We start from the raw sequence: 20459 nt of genomic DNA, 5'->3' as shown, positions 1-20459 counted from the left end.
CTGATGGGGAGATGGAGCAGGGACCCCCTACCTTGGGGGTCCCTGCTCCATCCAACATGCATGTACAAGTGCATGGCTGTACCACTTCCATTTATAAACATACCTTAATAACTGAGAACCAATGTCAATACTATCAATCTATCACTAACAATCTGTCAATTGCACAATAATCATGTATACAAGCTATTCAAAAGAGACAGAATCATGTTTTTTTGTTATATTTAAAGACAAATTATTATTTTTCTTTCTTTTTTTAAATAACAATAAAAAATATATAACGTTTTTTTTTTTTCAACAATTTCGCGGACCCCCTAGGGGTCGCGGACCCCCTGTTGAAGACCCCACTTTAGAAGGCTAATCACATATATGCAACGTAAATATAAAAATCATGTTAAATACAACCACTAAATATCAAAAATATATTAAACCCAATAATGAATTGGTTAAACCATGAAATACACAATGGTTAATTAATTCAACATGGAGTTACACTTCCAGGCGATGCCTCAGTCCAGCGGGACGTATCGTAAGATCTAATCCGAGCAGAGTGCTTCTCAAGCGGGGAGAGGAGCTGTACTGGGCGGCGTTTCCCTTTCTTCCCCACTAGAGAGCGTTTCTCAACCGTCTAAACCAACAGAGCTCGTACTCGCGGCGCTCGTTCATGACTTGAGCCCCAGCGCGTTCACAGTGGCAGTGCTCGTTCATGACTTTGAGCCCAAGCGCGTCCATGAACAAATTCGATGACGCAAAATGCGTCACAGTAGACCCACTACGTCACGTTTTACTACCCGGATGGAGGGGTGAAAACGCCTCATGCGCTGGGTGAGCAACTCAATGCAAGTGGACGGGCAGGGATATCTGGTGTCCTCTCTATATTTATTATAACTCTATGGTATTAACTCATTTTGCGCCGATCCCGAGAATACTCGTGAAAAATACTCAAAAAGTACATGGTGCCGATCCCGAGTATACTCGTGAAAAGTAATATATTACTGTAACGGCGGGTATCCTACCGAGTACAATGGCGGAAGGTCCCGAGTCCATCTCCGTCGCTGATTCATCATCATCACGGCTCCACGGGCACAAAATAGTAATCCCATAACATTGAGGTGGACGGGGGATCTCATCTTTAATGTCCATTATCTCAAAACTACACTTTAGAAGCGAAGATGGAGGCAGATTGCTCGCTTATAAAGCACATGTTGGAAAGCACCGATCCGATCCAGCATGGCACCACGTAAACATGATCGCTTCCTGTGAATGACGCGATGACGTCAGACCGGAAGTGTTTACGCTATGGACTTCTGGCCTTCAAAATAAGACAACGGTAGTGAATGGGGCCGGGGGGGAGGCACGCTGGACATTTTAACCTGTTAATGTCAGGAGCACTAAATGGGTTAAAAGGTCTCATGACATGCTGTTTTTACAAAAGATAAAAGTCTTTATCATGGTCCTTCAAACGTCTATTAAAAGTTTTTTCTCTGCATTCTAAGGCCGTCAGTGACAAGAATAAATACAATTGTATTAAGCGTCCAGCGAAGCTTGGCCAATGTGACCCTGGGCGTACAACAAACTTGAACGTCTTGTGCAAAGATGAAGGCCAGATGTAGGCCACGCTTCTCATCCCAGACAAAATAGATGTTGGAGCTTAGCTCGTTCCAGGAGCACACCTCAATAAATGTGAAAATAGTTTTCTTATATTATTTGACAATTTGACCAGTTTTATAGTATATGGTTTGTTGATTACGTTTGATGCAGTAATGGTTTCTTTTTTTAATCCAGAAAAAATGTCCTATGAAATTGTCATTTCACTGTCATCTTGGGACCCCACAAAACGGTTGGGGTCCCGAGCCACAGGTTGAGCACCATTGATCTAGAGAGTCTATAGTGGAACTTTTAGCAGTTTGGACCTGAGAGAAATAAAGAAACATACATAATGAAACTAAATAAGGTCCTGGTGGTATTCAGGTTCCTCCGGTCTGGCTGCTCTCTCCAGTATGGATGCGCTGATGGGATTTCAGGTGTTCATTCCGAGAAAAACATTTCCCACATATTTCACAACTAAAAGGTTTCTCTCCAGTATGAATGTGCTGATGCTTTTTTAGGTTTGAGGACAGAGAAAAACACTTCCCACATATTTCACAACTGAATGGCTTCTCTCCAGTATGGATGCGCTGATGGGTATTCAGGTGTCCATGATGATTAAAACACTTCCCACATATTTCACAACTAAAAGGTTTCTCTCCAGTATGGATGCTCTGATGGGTTTTCAGGGTTCCCTTCTGAGTAAAACACTTCCCACATACTTCACAACTAAAAGGTTTCTCTCCAGTATGGATGAGCTTATGTTTCTTTAACATTGCGGACTGAGTAAAACACGTCCCACATGTTTCACAGCTGAATGGCTTCTCTCCAGTATGGATGCGCTGATGTATTTTTAACCCTGCGTTCTCAATAAAACACTTTCCACATGTTTCACAACTAAAACGTTTATCTCCAGAATGGATGCGCCTATGAATTTTTAATGATCCAGATGTAGCATAGCTTTTCCCACATGTTTCACAACAGAAAAGGTTTTCTCCAGTATGGATCCGCTTGTGAAGTTTTAAGTATTTATGCCCAGTAAAAGACTTTCCACATACTTCACAACTGAAGAACTTCACTCCAGTGTGAGTCATCTTGTGTATTTCAAGGCTATTTTCTTGAGTGAAGGTTTTCCCACACTGATCACAGCTGTAAGGCTTCTCTCCAGTGTGAATTCTCTTGTGTACGGTGAGGTGACTCCTTACATTGAAGCTTTTCCCACATGTGTCACAAGAGTAAGGCTTCGCTCCAGTATGAATTCTCATGTGGGGATTAAGGGCAGCTGATTGAGTAAAGCTTTTCCCACATATTACACAGCTGTAAGGCTTCTCTCCAGTGTGAATTCTCTTGTGTACTTCGAGTTGAGACGCTTGATTGAAGCTTTTCCCACACTGATCACAGCTGAAAGGCTTCTCCCCAGTATGGATGAGCTCATGAGATTTTAACGTGTCATAGCAAGCAAAACACTTCTCACATATTTTACAACAAAATGGCTTCTCTCCAGTGTGAATTCTCTTGTGATTTTTTAAGGCAGACAAGTAACTGAAGCTTTTCGCACACTGGTCACAGCTGAACGGCTTCTCTCCAGTGTGAATTCTCTTGTGTACTTTGAGATAAGACATAGAGGTGAACCTTTTTCCACATTGTTTACAGCAGGGTCTTGGTTTAACTGAGGATGGGGCTGGACCGATATCTGAGATAGAAAAGACAAAGACATGTCGGCTTTGTTGACACATGTTTGTCAGACTTTTTTGAGAGAAAAAGGCATCAATATTAATCTCCCGTTTTATGTGAGAAGTGAAAGATGAGAGACAACAGAACAATAAAACAAAGAAACAAAGAGGGCATGAAACTCACTGAGGTCCTGGTGGTCTCCAGGTTCCTTATGTTTAATGGGAAGAGGCCTGTCTGGGTCTGGAGAGTTCATCTTCACCTGCAGTCTGGACTCGTCTGGAATGAAGGAATTGGAATCCAATTAATTCAGGAACAATTGTATGTTATTATACAATAAGGGAGGAGTAGACTTGGCCTTTTCACTTGTTAGGACATAAAGGACGACATTACTACTTTTCAACCGATCTTCATATAATCAACATCATCGATGGGGAATCCAAGTTAATAGAAACTGTAGGCCTTCTATTCCTGAAAAGTTGCAGTGGAAGCCATTGTTCTCACGTTAATTAAAAAAAGAAATATCTGCCTAACGATGATGTCACTGGCAGACAGGTTTCTGAACTTTCCACAGCCCTCCTATGAGACACAGACGAGTAGAAATAATTGTCCTATTTTATCGTGAACATCAGTGAGGACCAATTATATTAAGATAGGTTGAAAAGTGGTGACGTCGTCCTTTAACACCCAACAGGCCAAACTCGTTCAGTAACGAGATAAGGCCACTAGGGGTCACTCTGCCAAAAGGAGTTGTCTCGTTCCTCAACGAGACAACAAGGGGTTAACTGTACAGCTCTGCGCGCATGCTGTGTGCCCTGTGAATGACCCTAGTCCATACGTCACACCGTAGCTCAGAGAGAGAGAGAAAATGGCGCGACCTGGCTGCATTGATTTCCATTCTAGGCTGAAACATAAAAAGGGCTTTATCTATGAATGAGGTGCAAAGAACGCCAGGGAAGCAGATATCTCATTGTTTTCACTTTACCGCGATGGTCGGCCCCGGTTTGGATTTTAGTTTCGCGAGCGTTTGTAAACAAATGGATTTTCTTCCTCAATCGTCAGTGGACACTCACATGCACAAAGCTTCCGAGGCTCTTCAAAATAAAGCGTGAGTTAACGGCGGCAGCGGCAACAGCTAGAAATGTTAGAAACCGTTACCGTATATATGTGGGGCACTAGATTTAGTTTAACAAGATCCATTGGGAGATTGGCAATAAAATAAAACAATCTATGAGTTCTGTTTAAAGTTACCACTAATTCTCTCTTAGCGTGGGCATATCTGGATTGTGAGGGGAGAGGTTTTTGGTCACATGGTTCCCATCAGACCAATAAGGAGGCTGCTTTTGTCTCTCAACAATTCAAGATGGTTTTGCCACAGCCCACACAAAGTTGTGAGTAGAGGGAAACAAAACAAACATCTTATTCCCCACCAAGCCCAAAAACATCAATATTAAGTGATTTAAGTACATATATGGGCATTCCCAGATGATGGTCCACCACACTAATAAGATCTCTTGTATGCCCACATATGGAGATTCCTGATGTCATCAATATTAAGCCCATATCTGGGAATTAGAGCCCTGCACGGGCCTAAAATGTGGGCCCGGGCCCGGCCCTGGCCCGTGGACTTCAGTCCAGGCCCGGCCCGTGGCCCGTTTGGTGCCGCTATTTAAAGCCCGAGCCCGGCCCGAAGCCCGTCGCCTTATTATTAATTAATTATTTGTGTGCGTGGCTTTCACTGCTGTGCGCTGCAGCTGCACTCTCAAGGGGAGTCCATACTGTCACAGACCACCGAAATTTGCGTCGGAAAGGTCCAGTTCAACTACAAAATGACATCTCTTGCAACTTCTGAAAAGGATTACTCATAATTTGAGTTCGGAAAGCTGCACGCACGTCAGAAAGTCGAAACTTTCCGACGAAAACTATGGTCGGAGAGGACGGAGACTGAGAGACGTATGTACAGCCTTCTCGTCTTGCGCTCTGATTAAAAGAAAGAAGTCAACACAACACAACACAACAGCACAGCAAGTAATTACACACACATCACAACGCAAGAAATCTTCCTCCACCCACCGTTTGTTATGTTACTGTATATCTTCACTGCAATTAGATATTGATATTATTGTCGGCTTGCCGCCCGTGGTTTCGCCATCTCGTAAAATACAGAGTATCGTCCACTCCAGTACTAAAGAGTAAAGACGCACGCACGCATCCCGTAACTGATACGGGACTCGGGAGGTCGGGGAATCATTACAGGGCGATTTATTTGAGAAATGACAGTGAAATGGGTGAAACTACAGTAGTGCTCCTAATGTTCTAGTCTCGCTGTGTATGTACACGCAGAGTCGCAGAGTAGACTTGTGTGAGTGTGTGAGAAGAAAAGCCGTCGCCCCGGCTCGTTGCGGCTCTCCATTGGCTAATGTACTCATGTCACGACCAATCTGAGCCGTGTTGCTATAGATACGGATAGAGCCCATAGCCTAGAAGGCTATTAGCCTAGAAGGCTATGGGAGGCAGGCAGGCAGCACTCACTCACACACACCACACTCCATTCTAAGCGCACACAGTCACAGAGACGTCATGTGTGAAATTCACAGCGTGAAATGTTCCGAGCATGGTTCTGAGCCCGGGCCCGGCCCTAGGTCTGTTGGTGAGTTTCTAAACGAGCCCGAGCCCGGCCCGTTTTGGCGGGCCGGGCCGGGCCCTGGTCGGGTCCCGTCGGGCTTGCAGGGCTCTACTGGGAATGCCCATAGATGGACAAATTGCATACACACACACACACACACACACACACACACACACACACACACACACACACACACACACACACACACACACACACACACACACACACACACACACACACACACACACACACACACACACACACACACACAGGTCTTAGATGGACAAATTGTACGTACGTACGTACGTATACACACACACACACACACACACACACACACACACACACACACACACACACACACACACACACACACACACACACACACACACACACACACACACACACACACACACAGGACTTAGAACCAGTAAGACCGGGAGATAAGCGAACGTCAGATCGCATACACACACTTTAGAAGGCAACGGCAGCCAGTCAGGAGGGAATATGGGAAATGGGACAGATCCATGTTGATGACATGACTTTAGAGATACTGTGTACCGCTTTGCATGATTTTAGGGCAGCATCTGTAGGAGCAGTGTCCAAAAATGTGTTTAGCAAGAATCGGCCTTGTGGTGGTGCTAGAAGAGGGCCATGTGAGAAATTAGTAGTAAAAGTCCCAAATTCAAAATGGACGTACAAAAGTATTGGCACCAAAAGTAAAAGTTATTTTACTGAGGTAGAGGTTGTGGTTTGGCAGCCAAGGAGTGTGTGTGCAAAGTTTGGCATGGATCGGGGCAACGGTGGCGGAGATACTGTATGAGTAGGGCAAAAGTGTGACGTGTGACAGACTGACTGACAGACAGACAGACTGACAGACAGCCGGTGGAGATTTTGATAGTAACTGCGAACTGACGGTCGCAACCACCACCACAGGGGACCAACTTGCTCCACTCTCTCTAAAGGCTCCCAAGTGTCTCATTCTTGCCCTTGATGAGACGCGAGTGGCATTAGAACCGCTTGTTATTGCAGCCCTTGGCCCTTTACGCAAGCAGAACTGCCGACCGCCTTAAATAGCTCCTGAAACACTAACTTAAAGGGATATTCCACTTTCAACAGGGAGCAGTGGTAGGGCCTCTCTCCACATACACAACCATTGTAACTTCAAACTCCATTTTAACCATGATAGATTCATTAAAAACACCCATTATTTTTTCTGGTGACTCATACTACCCTCCTAATACGTGAGCAGGCCGTGTTTTTTCGATTTTTAATAATTATTAGGGAAAATGGAAAAAATTAAATACAACAAAATAATTATTAAAAATAAATGAAAAAAGTTATCGAAAAAACACGGCCTGCTCACATATTATGAGGGTAGTATGAGTCACCAGAAAAAATAATGGGTGTTTTTAATGAATCTATCATGGTTAAAATGAAGTTTGAAGTTACAATGGTTGTGTATGGGGAGAGGCCCTGGGCCTGGAGGGCCTGGTAACATTTACATCAAATATCTAAATATTCAATCAAGCTAATTAAAAACTGTTCAGGGTATTCATAAAAGCCTGATTAGATGATAAAATTACCAAACGTTCTTTTGAAAGTGAAATATCCCTTTAAGTTGCCACTCTGTGGTGTGCAGAGATAAGCAATGGACCCCCAGTCCTGATGTTGTGAGATCAAATCCCACTGCCAAGTTAACTTCAACTTTTTTTTTTATATATACTTTTACCTTATCTAAATTGTGATGCCAGTTATTTTATTAGTATTAAAATACAACTCAGTTTATATCAAGCGTGGCTAAATATGTCTTTGAATAAGCCAGTGATTTCTTCATTACTGTATTTACACTAACACTACAAGGCCCTATAATTCGCATCTGCCCATGAAGGACTGCGGTGCATCTTGGGAAAATAGATATTTAGCCACTTGTACGCATGTCGCCACCCACTGAAATCAAAAACATTCAAATCGCTAAAATTATAGAAAGCAGTAAATGAAAGCATTTTAACGCTCATCTTTTCTTTTCTCTAATCACAATCTAATCTGTTGTAAAATAAATGTAATAAAAAAGTTGTCTTTAAAGGAGCTATAGTCAACTTTTTCTTGAAAAACGGATGCTAAAATAAAAATAATGTTTCGAAAATATTTTATAAAAAATAAGCTTCACGTATGTGTTTCTATTCAAAAATGACCACAAAAAGCATAAAATAATGATAAAATAATCATTTTGGCCATTGTCAGACCGTATAGACTAGAATGTAAACAAAGTGTCGGCCCTACAATGAAAAGTTGACTATAGCTCCTTTAAGGTTAGTATTAGGCCATCACCTCTAGGCACCCACTAGACACATTGCACCGACCTCTACTGTTGTATACAGGGTGTGGCATGTATTTCCAACTTGGATCGTTCCTGAGACATAACAGTAAAACAATACATACCTATGAAATGTTTACAGTAACACAATTAAAACAGTAACACAATTAATACATTACATCAGTATCTAAATGAATAGACTAAATGTAAAACATACCTATTCTGTGTAACTTGATCACTGGTTTCAACATGGTGGTCTGCATCTCTGCTACACCTCTGTTCTTCACACTCTGATGGAAAACCTTTGGATGGATGTTAGTAGATCTGGATGACAAATCTTGTATCAATATCTCCGTATCTAAAAGAAAATAAAGAAAATAAAGAAGAAGAAGAGAAGGTTCTAAGCGTAAACCAATTTGTTTCTTTTAAAATGTGGTTTTCCAATTTCAATTAAAAAGAACCAAGCCTTTTCCAAAATTGACTATGGAAATAAGACTATTACCCTTAATTAACGACTCCCATCGAATTCATACCCTCTTTATGATATCCCTCAAAAGTATTCAGGCCGGGGAAGGAGTGAAGCCTCCAACGGTTTCCCCAAGAGAGGATGGAGAGTCAGAGAGAGAAAAAAGAGTTCTTGTTGTTCTCCCTCGTCTTGTCTTAACTCGACAGACCATCTCTGTTTATACTCAAACCCACTTGGAAACTTCCTCTTTGCTTTTAGCCAATACAAATCAACAGCACAATGACAATGCATACTTCAACAGCACCATGGCACAATATCCACTGTGGGCTGCATAATCTGAAGTGGTGGAAGTGCTGCGGTTAAGGGAAGTTACGTCACACAGTGCAGATCTGTTTACATCTGCCAGCGAAACAAACCTAAATAGTCGAGGGCCTTTGGGAGACAGAATGGTAATTTCATGCTAAATAATCAGTATAAAAGCGCCAAATTTTGCACAGATGTAACCCAGGGCCAAAACAAGTTGGGCTCCCATCGACTTTCTATACAGGAGGAAAATACCCAGAAAAACATTTTTTTCTAGGTATTTAGGTAGGATGTGAGGGGTCTAACTAGGGGTTTGTCATGACGCAATAAATGTCCCCAGAAAACGATGGTTTTAGTTTTGTGGGCGATTTCTGGGGAATTCTTTTTGTGCAAAACAAATGCTTGCAATGGATTCAGCATCATGACAAACCCCTAGTTAGACCCCTCACATCCTACTTAAATACCCAGAAAAAAAAGTTAAGTTTTTCTGGGTATTTTCCTCCTGTATAGAAAGTCGATGGGAGCCCAACTTAATTTGGCCGCTGTGGCGACCCCGAAGGTCGTCGGCTTGGGCGCACTAGCTAAATCATTAGAGCATGCCCTGGGCTACATCTGTGCAAAATGTGGCGCTTTTAGACTGATTAGCACGAAAAAACCCTAAGGCCTCCGACTAAAATAGATTATAGCTCTTAACTCGCTCTTAATAGTAATAATAATAATAAAGCTTTATTTGTATAGCACCTTTCATGACATGAAATGCAGCTCAAAGTGCTTTACAGAGCAGAAAATGAAGCACAGTTACTTAACAGAAAAAATAAAATACACATGAATACAATAAAGCAGAACAATAAAAACATAAAACATTGAAGAACAATTTCAGAACAGTGTGGACGTCAATAGCATCAAAGAGATAAAAAAAAAAATAATTCAGCTAAAAGCAAGAGTAAAGAAATAGGTCTTGAGCTGTGCTTTAAAGCTATCCACAGAGGCTGCCTGTCTTAGGTGTAGTGGGAGTTTATTCCAAACTGTCGGTCCGTAGAAGCAGAAAGCTGCTTCACCATATTTTTTATATTTCATTTTAGGCACATCGAGTAGGTCAGCACTAGAAGACCTGAGTGGGCGGTTTGGAACGTATCTATGCAGGCAGTCATAGAGGTACGAAGGTGCCAGACCATTTAGAGCTTTATAAACAAGTAAAATAATTTTAAAATCAATCCTAAAAACAACCGGGAGCCAGTGTAGCGACGCTAAGACTGGAGTAATATGTTCTCTCATCTTAGCTTTAGTTAAAACTCTGGCTGCCGCATTTTGAACAAGTTGCAAACTGTCAGTTGTTTTCTTTGGCAGACCAGAGAGAAGTGCGTTGCAGTAATCAAGCCGAGAGAAAACAAAAGCGTGGATCAGCGTTTTTGCATCGTCCAATGTTAGATAGGCTCTAATTCGCGCAATATTTCTAAGGTGAAAGAAGGCAATCTTGGTGACATGATTAATGTGTGTAATAGGTGTCACTTTGACAGAATCCATGTTTTTGTTTGGATATTGTTTATTACGAGCGCAACCGAAGGGTTGGGAGAAGTAGAACATTTTTTTTTATGCCAGTGGGGAATACACCACACTGTGAAAAAAAACTAACATTTGGGGAAATTCTCCTGGTGGAAGTAAGCACCGTTCTCTGCTGTCTCAACCTCACGTTGTAACCAGGCTTTTCTCTTCGCAGATGAATAAGCCTGGCTACGCGAGGCTACTTCACAGTGGAATGGGAACTTCCTGGGCCGGAACATTTTCACCACCATCTATTGCAACACCTTTCTAAATAGACGCAGAACCGTTAAAAAGAAGACCTCACCGCAGTATGGGGACACTTCCATCTCAACAGGTGCATGATAGGGATGTGAAAAAAAATCGAAAATCGACGCGTCGATCGACTCACGCTCACCGCGACTCAAAAAGTACGAGTCGAAAAATCGAAAAATATATATATTTTTTTATTTTTCAAAAGTTTTTCCCCCAAAAAAGGTTTTAATCGTTCAAAAACGTTATAAGCGTTAATGTTTTCCATATGTGAGAGGACCGTGTGTGTGTGTGTGTGTGTGTGTGTGTGTGTGTGTGTGTGTGTGTGTGTCTGTGTCTGTGTCGGAGACGAGTGCATGCCTGTGTTGTGCATCCGCATGCATGCGGCGCTAGTCAGGTCCGCAGACTACTGGTTGAGAAACACTGTTGGACCGGGCTGATGCGCACGTCATAGCAGTGCGCGCTGACTTGCCTGACTGTATCAACTCTATGGACTGGATGCTTTTGTTTACCTCCTGCCTCTGCATGCATGCTTCATTGCTTGACACGAAAGCTCGCTTGTTAATGGCAGCGTCGCCGTCGTTTGCGATGATCGCAAAATACACGTTGACGCGGTCGGTTTGATACACTAGCCTGGGGTGCGCTAGCCTGAGCGCCCCCACTACGTTCCATGGACTTTGTAACTCCGCTTCTAGTCTCTAAAGAACAGACTCCATGCTAACGCAAGGAAGAGCAATTATTTATTATAATTATTATTAGGGCTTTGATGCAAGTTCTGATGGGTGCAGCTGCATACGTTGTGTTGCTTAAAGTAATGCGCCGTTGTGCTCTCCTCTCAGCTGCTGCTTAGCGAAAAAGAAAAAGTGAAAAAAGTCGATCGACGCGTCGATTTTCGGCCGCGACGCGTCGATTCGCCAATAATGCGTCGATTAACATCCCTAGTGCATGAGTTCAAGAAGAGGAACTCCCCACCACCACAACTTTCAGACACTCTGCTAACTCATGCCCAACAAGTAGTAAAAAGGCACTGTAACAAAAAAAATTAGTAGTTCTCTATTAAGGAGATTCCAGACGGTACGCGGTCACCGCCTGCTAGTAATTCATTTTCAATGAGAGGCGGGCGGCTATTTCGTCCGCGCAGCGAAGTTTAGAGGCGGCGAGGCGAGCGGGCGCAGTCCCGTGAAAATCCCCGCGAGCGTGCTCGTTTGTGCATGCGTACGCGGGCGGTGAGAGATGGATTGTGTTCATCTTTGTGAAATACCGCGCAGCGTTTACTCAAAAAGCGAGTGTGTTAGTGTATCACCGCGGCGCGGTCCTCGCAGATCCAAGCGGGAGCCCCGGCGGCAACCGCTGTCCGTCTGTAGAGCGCCTTAATCTCTTAATCTTAACTGTTCCAGATAGTCTAATCTTTATTTTATGAGACATAGCTAATCCACTGTTATGTGAATACTTTTGCTTCCAATACTTGCTTAAGAAAATCTATCCTATTTCTTTTTATAGATATTCTGTAAATGTTAACAATAGTTGTGTTTGTTTTCTGTGTAACCAACTTGTATCTTTAAGGTTAGCTGCTATGTTCGGGCAAGACAAAACCAAGCTTTGGATCCGTTCCCATGACAATTTTCTATTTCTAATCTTAATGACTTTATAGTCAGGTCCCTTATGCTTTGATTTATACTTTTGTTGGATTTTTGTGAAGATTTGCAAAACTATACATTTTTGGAAAGGTTATTGTCTAAGGAATCAGAAAATCAATGTTTACATTTGCCCAGATGTGTTTATGGCGGCCATATTGAATGTACAAAATGGCCACCATAAAATTACGTTTTATTAAAAAAAAGAAATATCTGCCTAACGATGGCGTCACTGGCAGACAGGTTTCTGAACTTTCCACAGCCCTCCTATGAGACACAGACGAGTAGAAATAATTGTGCTATTTTATCGTGAACATCAGTGAGGACCAATTATATTAAGATAGGTTGAAAATTGGTGACGTCGTCCTTTAACACCCAACAGGCCAAACTCGTTCAGTAACGAGATAAGGCCACTAGGGGTCACTCTGCCAAAAGAAGTTGTCTCGTTCCTCAACGAGACAACAAGGGGTTAACTGTACAGCTCTGCACTAGGGATGCGAAGATATACCGGTACGGATCGTAATCGCGATACAAACGTGCGCGATACGAGTGAATCGGTTCATTCAGGGTGGATCGGTACAATTGACGGCTGGAATCGTGATGTATCGTATCGTGAGTGACCTGGATCGGTACATTCCACGGTTGGATCGGTTTTTGCATAATAGTATTTCATTCTATACTGTGTTTCCGAGGCGCATTGAATGCCCCATCAGCCCTCCCCCCAAAAAGCACTTGTAGCGACTCTAAAGACATGCGTCTTTTACAGCAGCACTGGCTGCTCTGCTCTACTCAGCGGAGCGCAGTGAACACCCGACCCGACGGAATGCAGAGACAGACAGACAGCACTCGTGAGCCCACTGGTTAAACATGCAAGATTAGTACCACGTTTAGCTTTATAACATCCCTGTCCAATGTTCGCTGATGTGATCCGTTGTTGTGTCACTGGACTGGAGCACGCTGCGTGATATTATGATCCACATTCCACACCCGTTTGTTCTTCTTGTCGAGTCTGCGACGGAATTGATTTAAACAAAGCAGAAGCTTCCACGCTTTAACTACACACACGTATGAACTACAACAACGATACTGGGCGTGCAGCTAGCGATTAAAACAAAGTATTTGACACTGTTTCACAACTTGTTACTGTAGCAGGCAGAACACTCTTCTGCTGCTGCTGTTCCCTCTGCAAAGAGAGGCTGGAGCCTGATTTATACTTGGCAGCTCGACGGTGTCGCGCACGCACCTAAATAGCAGACCTACTCAAATATCTACGTTTTGAAACATTTTGGCTAGAAATGGCAAAATCCTAGATTATATTCATACAATATAATAATAATACAGGTCAAGGATCCTTAACTGAGAAGAGAGAGATCAAGCAGGGACCCCCACTGTAGGTTATTTTAGACTACTGTAGGCTATTATATAAAACTGTTGCAGATTAAAACTTGTCAGAGACTTGTTTGACAGCACTATTTCATCAGTGACATTAATACATTACTATGTTGTGTTTATTTGTTCACACATTATCTTTTCTATTAATATGATGGATTTATGTTATTCATTATAATCCATGAATTATTATCTCTTAAACCCTCAATAAGTGTTAATGTATTGGCTAATGTTCCCCCATAGGGTTGCTACTTGCTAGGGTTCAATTGGTTACTGTAAAAACTAACTATTAATATTTGGCCGCCTCACATAACTCTGAGGACCCTAGGGGTCCCTGACCACCTGTTGAGGATGTAATGATATATAATAATGATATAGTATTAATCAAACAATTTTACCAGCCAGCAAGGAGTGTTCTCCCAGATTTCAAAAGTTGGATTGTTAGACAGAGCCTAGTACTACAGTGAAACAATAAATTGTTTGGAAATTAAATGTAATGCATTTTAGTAATTTTTTTGGGGGGAAATTTACATGGGCTTTAATATAAATCCTTTGCATTGTGTTGAATCGCACCGAATCGTGAATCGTATCGCATCGTAAGGACCAGGGGTGTATCGCAAAATATCGTGAATCATATCAAATCGTATCGGGGTCAGGGGTGTATCGTGATGTATCGTATCGGCAAGATTTCAATGTATCGCAATTATATCGTATCGCTGGGAGTGTATCGTGATGCGTATCGTATCGCCTCAGTGGTCAAGATTCACATCCCTACTCTGCACACATGCTGTGTGCCCTGTGAATGACCCTAGTCCATACGTCACACCGTAGCTCAGAGAGAGAGAAAATGGCGCGACCTGGCTGCATTGATTTCCATTCTAGGCTGAAACATAAAAAGGGCTTTATCTATGAATGAGGTGCAAAGAACGCCAGGGAAGCAGAGATCGGATTGTTTTCACGGCGACACTTTACCGCGATGGTCGGCCCGGTTTGGATTTTAGTTTCGCGAGCGTTTGTAAACAAATGGATTTTCTTCCTCAATCGTCAGTGGACACTCACGTGCACACGCACAAAGCTTCCGAGGCCCTTCAAAATAAAGCGTGAGTGAACGGCGGCAGCAGCAACAGCTAGAAATGTTATTAACCTTGCCTTCCCATGTGTTAAAGGTGAAAAGTTTTTTTTACTGTTACCTTACATATGTGGGGCACTAGATTTAGTTTAACAAGATCCATTGGTAGATTGGCAATACAATAAAACATATCTATGAGTTCTGTTTAAAGTTACCACTAATTCTCTCTTAGCGTGGGCATATCTGGATCGTGAGGGGAGAGGTTTTTGGTCACATGGTTCCCATCAGACCAATAAGGAGGCTGCTTTTGTCTCTCAACGATTCAAGATGGTTTTGCCACAGCCCACATAAAGTTGTGTGTAGAGGGAAACAAAACAAACATCTTATTCCCCACCAAGCCCAAAAACATCAATATTAAGTCCATAAATGGGCATTCCCAGATGATGGTCCACCACACTAATAAGATCTCTTGTATGCCCACGTATGGAGATTCCTGATGTCATCAATATTAAGCCCATATCTGAGAATGCCCATAGATGGACAAATTGTACACACACACACACACACACACACACACACACACACACACACACACACACACACACACACACACACACACACAGGTCTCAGATGGACAAATTGGACACACACACACACACACACACACACACACACACACACACACACAGAGGACTTAAAACCAGTAAGACTGGGAGATAAGCGAACGTCAGATCGCAGAGGGAATATGGGAAATGGGACAGATCCATGTTGATGACATGACTTTAGAGATACTGTGTACCGCTTTGCATGATTTTAGGGCAGCATCTGTAGGAGCAGTGTCCAAAAATGTGTTTTGCAAGAATCGGCCTTGTGGTGGTGCTAGAAGAGGGCCATGTGAGAAATGAGTAGTAAAAGTCCGGAATTCAAAATGGACGTACAAAAGTATTGGCACCAAAAGTAAAAGTTATTTTACTGAGGTGGAGGTTGTGGTTTGGCAGCCAAGGAGTGTGTGTGCAAAGTTTGGCATGGATCGGGGCAACGGTGGCGGAGATATGAGTAGGGCAAATGTGTGACGTGTAACAGACTGACAGACAGCCGGTGGAGATTTTGATAGTAACTGCGAACTGACGGTCGCAACCACCACCACAGGGGACCAACTTGCTCCACTCTCTCTAAAGGCTCCCAAGTGTCTCATTCTTGGCCTTGATGGGACGCGAGTGGCATTAGAACCGCTTGTTATTGCAGGTTGGCGACGCCCCCTTGGCCGCCTTAAATAGCTCCTGAAACACTAACTTAAGTTGCCACTCGGTGGTGTGCAGAGATAAGCAATGGACCCCCAGTCCTGATGTTGTGAGATCAAATCCCACTGCCAAGTTAACTTCAACTCTTTTTTATATATACTTTTACCTTATCTAAATTGTGATGCCAGTTATTTTATTAGTATTAAAAGACAACTCAGTTTATATCAAGCGTGGCTAAATATGTCTTTTTAGACACAATAAGCCAGTGATTTCTTCATTACTGTATTTACACTAACACTACAAGGCCCTATGATTTCACATCTGCCCATGAAGCATTGCGGTGCATCTTGGGAAAAATAGATATTTAGCCAGTTGTATGCATGTCGCCACCCACTGAAATCAAAAAACATTCAAATCGCTAAAATGATAGAAAGCAGTAAATGAAAAGCATTTTAACGCTCATCTTTTCTTTTCTCTAATCACAATCTAATCTGTTGTAAAAAATAAATAAAAAAGCTGTCTTTAAGGTTAGTATTAGGCCACCACCTCTAGGCACCCACTACACATTGCACTGACCTCTACTGTTGTATACAGGGTGTGGCATGTATTCCCTAACCCGAAGGGATATATTGTGTAAATGTTTACAGACAGTAAAACAATACATACCTATGAAATGTTTACAGTAACACAATTAAAACATTACATCAGTATCTAAATTAATAGACTAAATGTAAACCATACCTATTCTGTGTAACTTTATCACTGGTTTCAACATGGTGGTCTGCATCTCTGCTACACCTCTGTTCTTCACACTCTGATGGAAAACCTTAGGATGGATGTTGTTCGACCTGGATGACAAATCTTGTATCAATATCTCCGTATCTAAAAGAAAATAAAGAAGAAGAAGAGAAGGTTCTAAGCGTAAACCAATTTGTTTCTTTTAAAATGTGGTTTTCCAATTTCAATTAAAAAGAACCAAGCCTTTTCCAAAATTGACTATGGAAATAAGACTATTACCCTTAATGACTCCCATCGAATTCATACCCTCTTTATGATATCACTCAAAAGTATTCAGGCCGGGGAAGGAGTGAAGCCTCCAACGGTTTCCCCATGAGAGGATGGAGAGTCAGGGAGAGAAGAAAGAGTTCTTGTTGTTCGTCTTGTCTTAACTCGACAGACCATCTCTGTTTATACTCAAACCCACTTGGAAACTTCCTCTTTGCTTTTAGCCAATACAAATCAACAGCACAATGACAATGCATACTTTAACAGCACCATGGCCACAATATCCACTGTGGGCTGCATAATCTGAAGTTGCGGAAGTGCTGCGGTTAAGGGAAGTTACGTCACACAGTGCAGATCTGTTTTCATCCGCCAGCGAAACAAACCTAAATAGTCGAGGGCCTTTGGGAGACAGAATGGTAATTTCATGCTAAATAATCAGTATAAAAATTTTGCACAGATGTAACCCAGGGCCAAAACAAGTTGGGCTCCCATCGACTTTCTATACAGGAGGAAAATACCCAGAAAAAACTTTTTTTTCTAGGTATTTAGGTAGGATGTGAGGGGTCTAACTAGGGGTTTGTCATGATGCTGAATCCATTGCAAGCATTTGTTTTGCACAAAAAACATTCCTTGGGCAATAAATGTCCCCAGAAAACGATGGTTTTAGTTTTGTGGGCGATTTCTGGGGAATGTTTTTTGTGCAAAACAAATGCTTGCAATGGATTCAGCATCATGACAAACCCCTAGTTAGACCCCTCACATCCTACTTAAATACCCAGAAAAAAAAGTTTTTCTGGGTATTTTCCTCCTGTATAGAAAGTCGATGGGAGCCCAACTTCATTTGGCCGCTGTGGCGACCCCGAAGGTCGTCGGCTTGGGCGCCCTAGCTAAATCATTAGAGCATGCCCTGGGCTACATCTGTGGAAAATGTAGTAGTTCTCTATTAATCTCTTAATCTTAACTGTTCCAGATAGTCTAATCTTTATTTTATGAGACATAGCTAATCCACTGTTATGTGAATACTTTTGCTTCCAATACTTGCTAAGAAAATCTATCCTATTTACCGGTATAGATTTTTATAGATTTTCTGTAAATGTTAGAAATAGTTGTGTTTGTTTTCTGTGTAACCAACTTGTATCTTTAAGGTTAGCTGCTATGTTCGGGCTAGCCCTAGAATGTCTCTTATTTTCGGTCGATTGACACTCCGTGTAATCCCTCAAACAGAGTCATAGAACGGTCCCTATGCGCGGCGGTTAGCAGCGAATCTGCGCGGCACTAAAGTGCTGCGCGTTACTTGTGTACTCACCCAATAATTTATTCCTCAGCCTGGGAGAACGATATTGTCCTGTAGTGTCATATCCATTTGAAAGTTCTGGCTGAAAACGTGTACTTTGTAAAATATCTCCACTTATCACGAGCCAACACGGACGATTTACACGACCGGGCGAGGGGCCCGGAATGACTGCTGGACTGTTAGGCCTATATGAAAACTTCCTTTTGGAAGCACAAAACGCACGGGGCACACAATTGACAGGTGCGTGTGATTGACGTGGGGTGAGGGTGACTAATCACACCACCTGCGTGATTGTGTGCCCCGTACGTTTTGTGCTTCCAAAAGGAAGTTTTCATATATTCAGTCCAGCAGTCATTCCGGGCCCCTCGCCCGGTCGTGTAAGTCGTCCGTGTTGGCTCGTGATAAGTGGAGATATTTTACAAAGTACACGTTTTCAGCCAGAACTTTCAAATGGATATGACACTACAGGACAATATCGTTCTCCCAGGCTGAGGAATAAATTATTGGGTGAGTACACAAGTAACGCGCAGCACTTTAGTGCCGCGCAGATTCGCTGCTAACCGCCGCGCATAGGGACCGTTCTATGGCTCTATTTGAGGGATTACACGGAGTGTCAATCGACCGAAAATAAGAGACATTCTAGGGCTATGTTCGGGCAAGACAAAACCAAGCTTTGGATCCGTTCCCATGACAATTTTCTATTTCTAATCTTAATAACTTGATTTGAATTGACTTGAATTGCCCATAGTCAACATTATAAACAGCACAAGAGCATGCTACTTTTACTTTTGGTGCCAATACTTTTGTACTTTTACTCAAGTCCATTTAGCATTCCGGACTTTTACTAATAACAGAGCATCTCTAAATTGCAGTATATTTGAGTAGGCCTACTTTTTCCATCACTGCACTGTCTGCACAAAAGAATTAATAAAAACGTAGCAGCTCTAAAACATAACACACACGGCTCCTCTGCCTGCGTCTTCTGAGCTCCTAAAAACGAACGTCTAACAAAGGGGGAAAAAGTAGGCTAATTAAGTAACCTGGAGGATATATGTCTACATGAATGAAACTAGAAACAGATAAGAGATAACCTACAGTACATAATTAAAATTAAGACTTACCTTAACGCTAGGAGCTCAGACATGTAAAACAAAAAGACGCCCAACAACAACGGAGGCGCAGAGAAACAAGGAAGGAAAGGCGGTGGAGGACCCCATGGTCCAAACAAGAGCAGTCTTCACTGTGCCTGACCACAATGCTCTGTGCCTGAATTCCAGTACGACTTTTCACACACTTTTTCCACAGAGGACTGACAGGCATTAGGTCAGTCAATCTAAGAGAACAATTGATACAAAAGGGTTTTCAATGGATTCTGGGCATGCTAAATAACATTAGCCTGATCTCCGACTCAGCTCAAGAGTCCACTCTGAGAGTGGGCGGGGTCTATGGTCTGGAAGCAGGGGGCTATGTTCCGTGAACAAATTTAGTGTCAGCAAATATAAGACTTCCGGTGTCAATCTCTTCAGAATAAGAGTACCCCTAAAGCCATTGAAAAACGATTAATTTGTATATGATATACACATTAAAAAATATAGATTAAGCATTTAATTGAAGCTATACAACGAAAATTATGTTTCTGTGTAAAAATAACGTTTTAATGACAAAAAATATAGGCTATATATGTGACATAGTCCAATAGGTTGTAGTTAAAATCCCACTAAATGGGGAACTACGCCACCTACTGTCCAACATTCCTGCACCAAGCTTCATAGTAGCAAGGGATTGTGGGTAATCCTCACTGCAATGGAGGATTTCATGAGAGGTAATGTGTCTCTTGCCTGTGGACAAAACGAATATATAAACTATATTAAAAAGCACTTAAAAGTTAGTCTGAGTTAACTGCCTTAAAGCTAACTACATTAAACTAATTCTGTGACGTTTTTGTTGGGTCAATCACTCATTTTGTGTGTGTTTTGCCACTTGTAAAAAACGATCTCCAGTGCAACTAGTTTACAGAATATGTTGTTGTCTTTCCAGACAGTGCTTGGTGTCCACATGTACCCATACTG

General features: G+C 42.3%; 1 protein-coding gene across 1 annotated transcript; it reads right to left on the bottom strand.

Annotated features, from left to right (window-relative positions):
- Positions 1-205: 205 nt before the first annotated feature.
- LOC308284651 (uncharacterized protein) lies at positions 206-16957 on the bottom strand. The gene is made up of 4 exons (XM_080725340.1): positions 16833-16957; positions 8416-8556; positions 3442-3534; positions 206-3277 (listed from the first exon to the last, which is right to left on the bottom strand). Exons 1-4 carry the CDS (start codon positions 16876-16878, stop codon positions 1965-1967), a joined length of 1593 nt encoding a protein of 530 aa, XP_080581466.1. The 5' UTR covers positions 16879-16957; the 3' UTR covers positions 206-1964.
- Positions 16958-20459: the final 3502 nt, after the last annotated feature.

The sequence above is a fragment of the Nannobrachium achirus genome (assembly GCF_963921795.1).
Source record: "Nannobrachium achirus genome assembly, chromosome: 5".
Classification (NCBI taxonomy): Eukaryota; Metazoa; Chordata; class Actinopteri; order Myctophiformes; family Myctophidae; genus Nannobrachium; species Nannobrachium achirus.
Note: the sequence above shows the minus strand (reverse complement) of the source record. Positions and strands in the feature narration are given on the sequence as shown.

Excerpts from the sequence above, each read along its gene's own strand:
- LOC308284651 (XM_080725340.1), bottom strand. The coding sequence starts at position 16,878 with ATGCAGACCACCATGTTGAAACCAGTGATAAAGTTACACAGAATAG. Across the intron at positions 8,557-16,832 it reads GATAAAGTTACACAGAATAG|ATACGGAGATATTGATACAA; the intron begins GTATGGTTTACA and ends ATTTTCTTTTAG. Across the intron at positions 3,278-3,441 it reads TGGAGACCACCAGGACCTCA|ATATCGGTCCAGCCCCATCC; the intron begins GTGAGTTTCATG and ends TTTCTATCTCAG.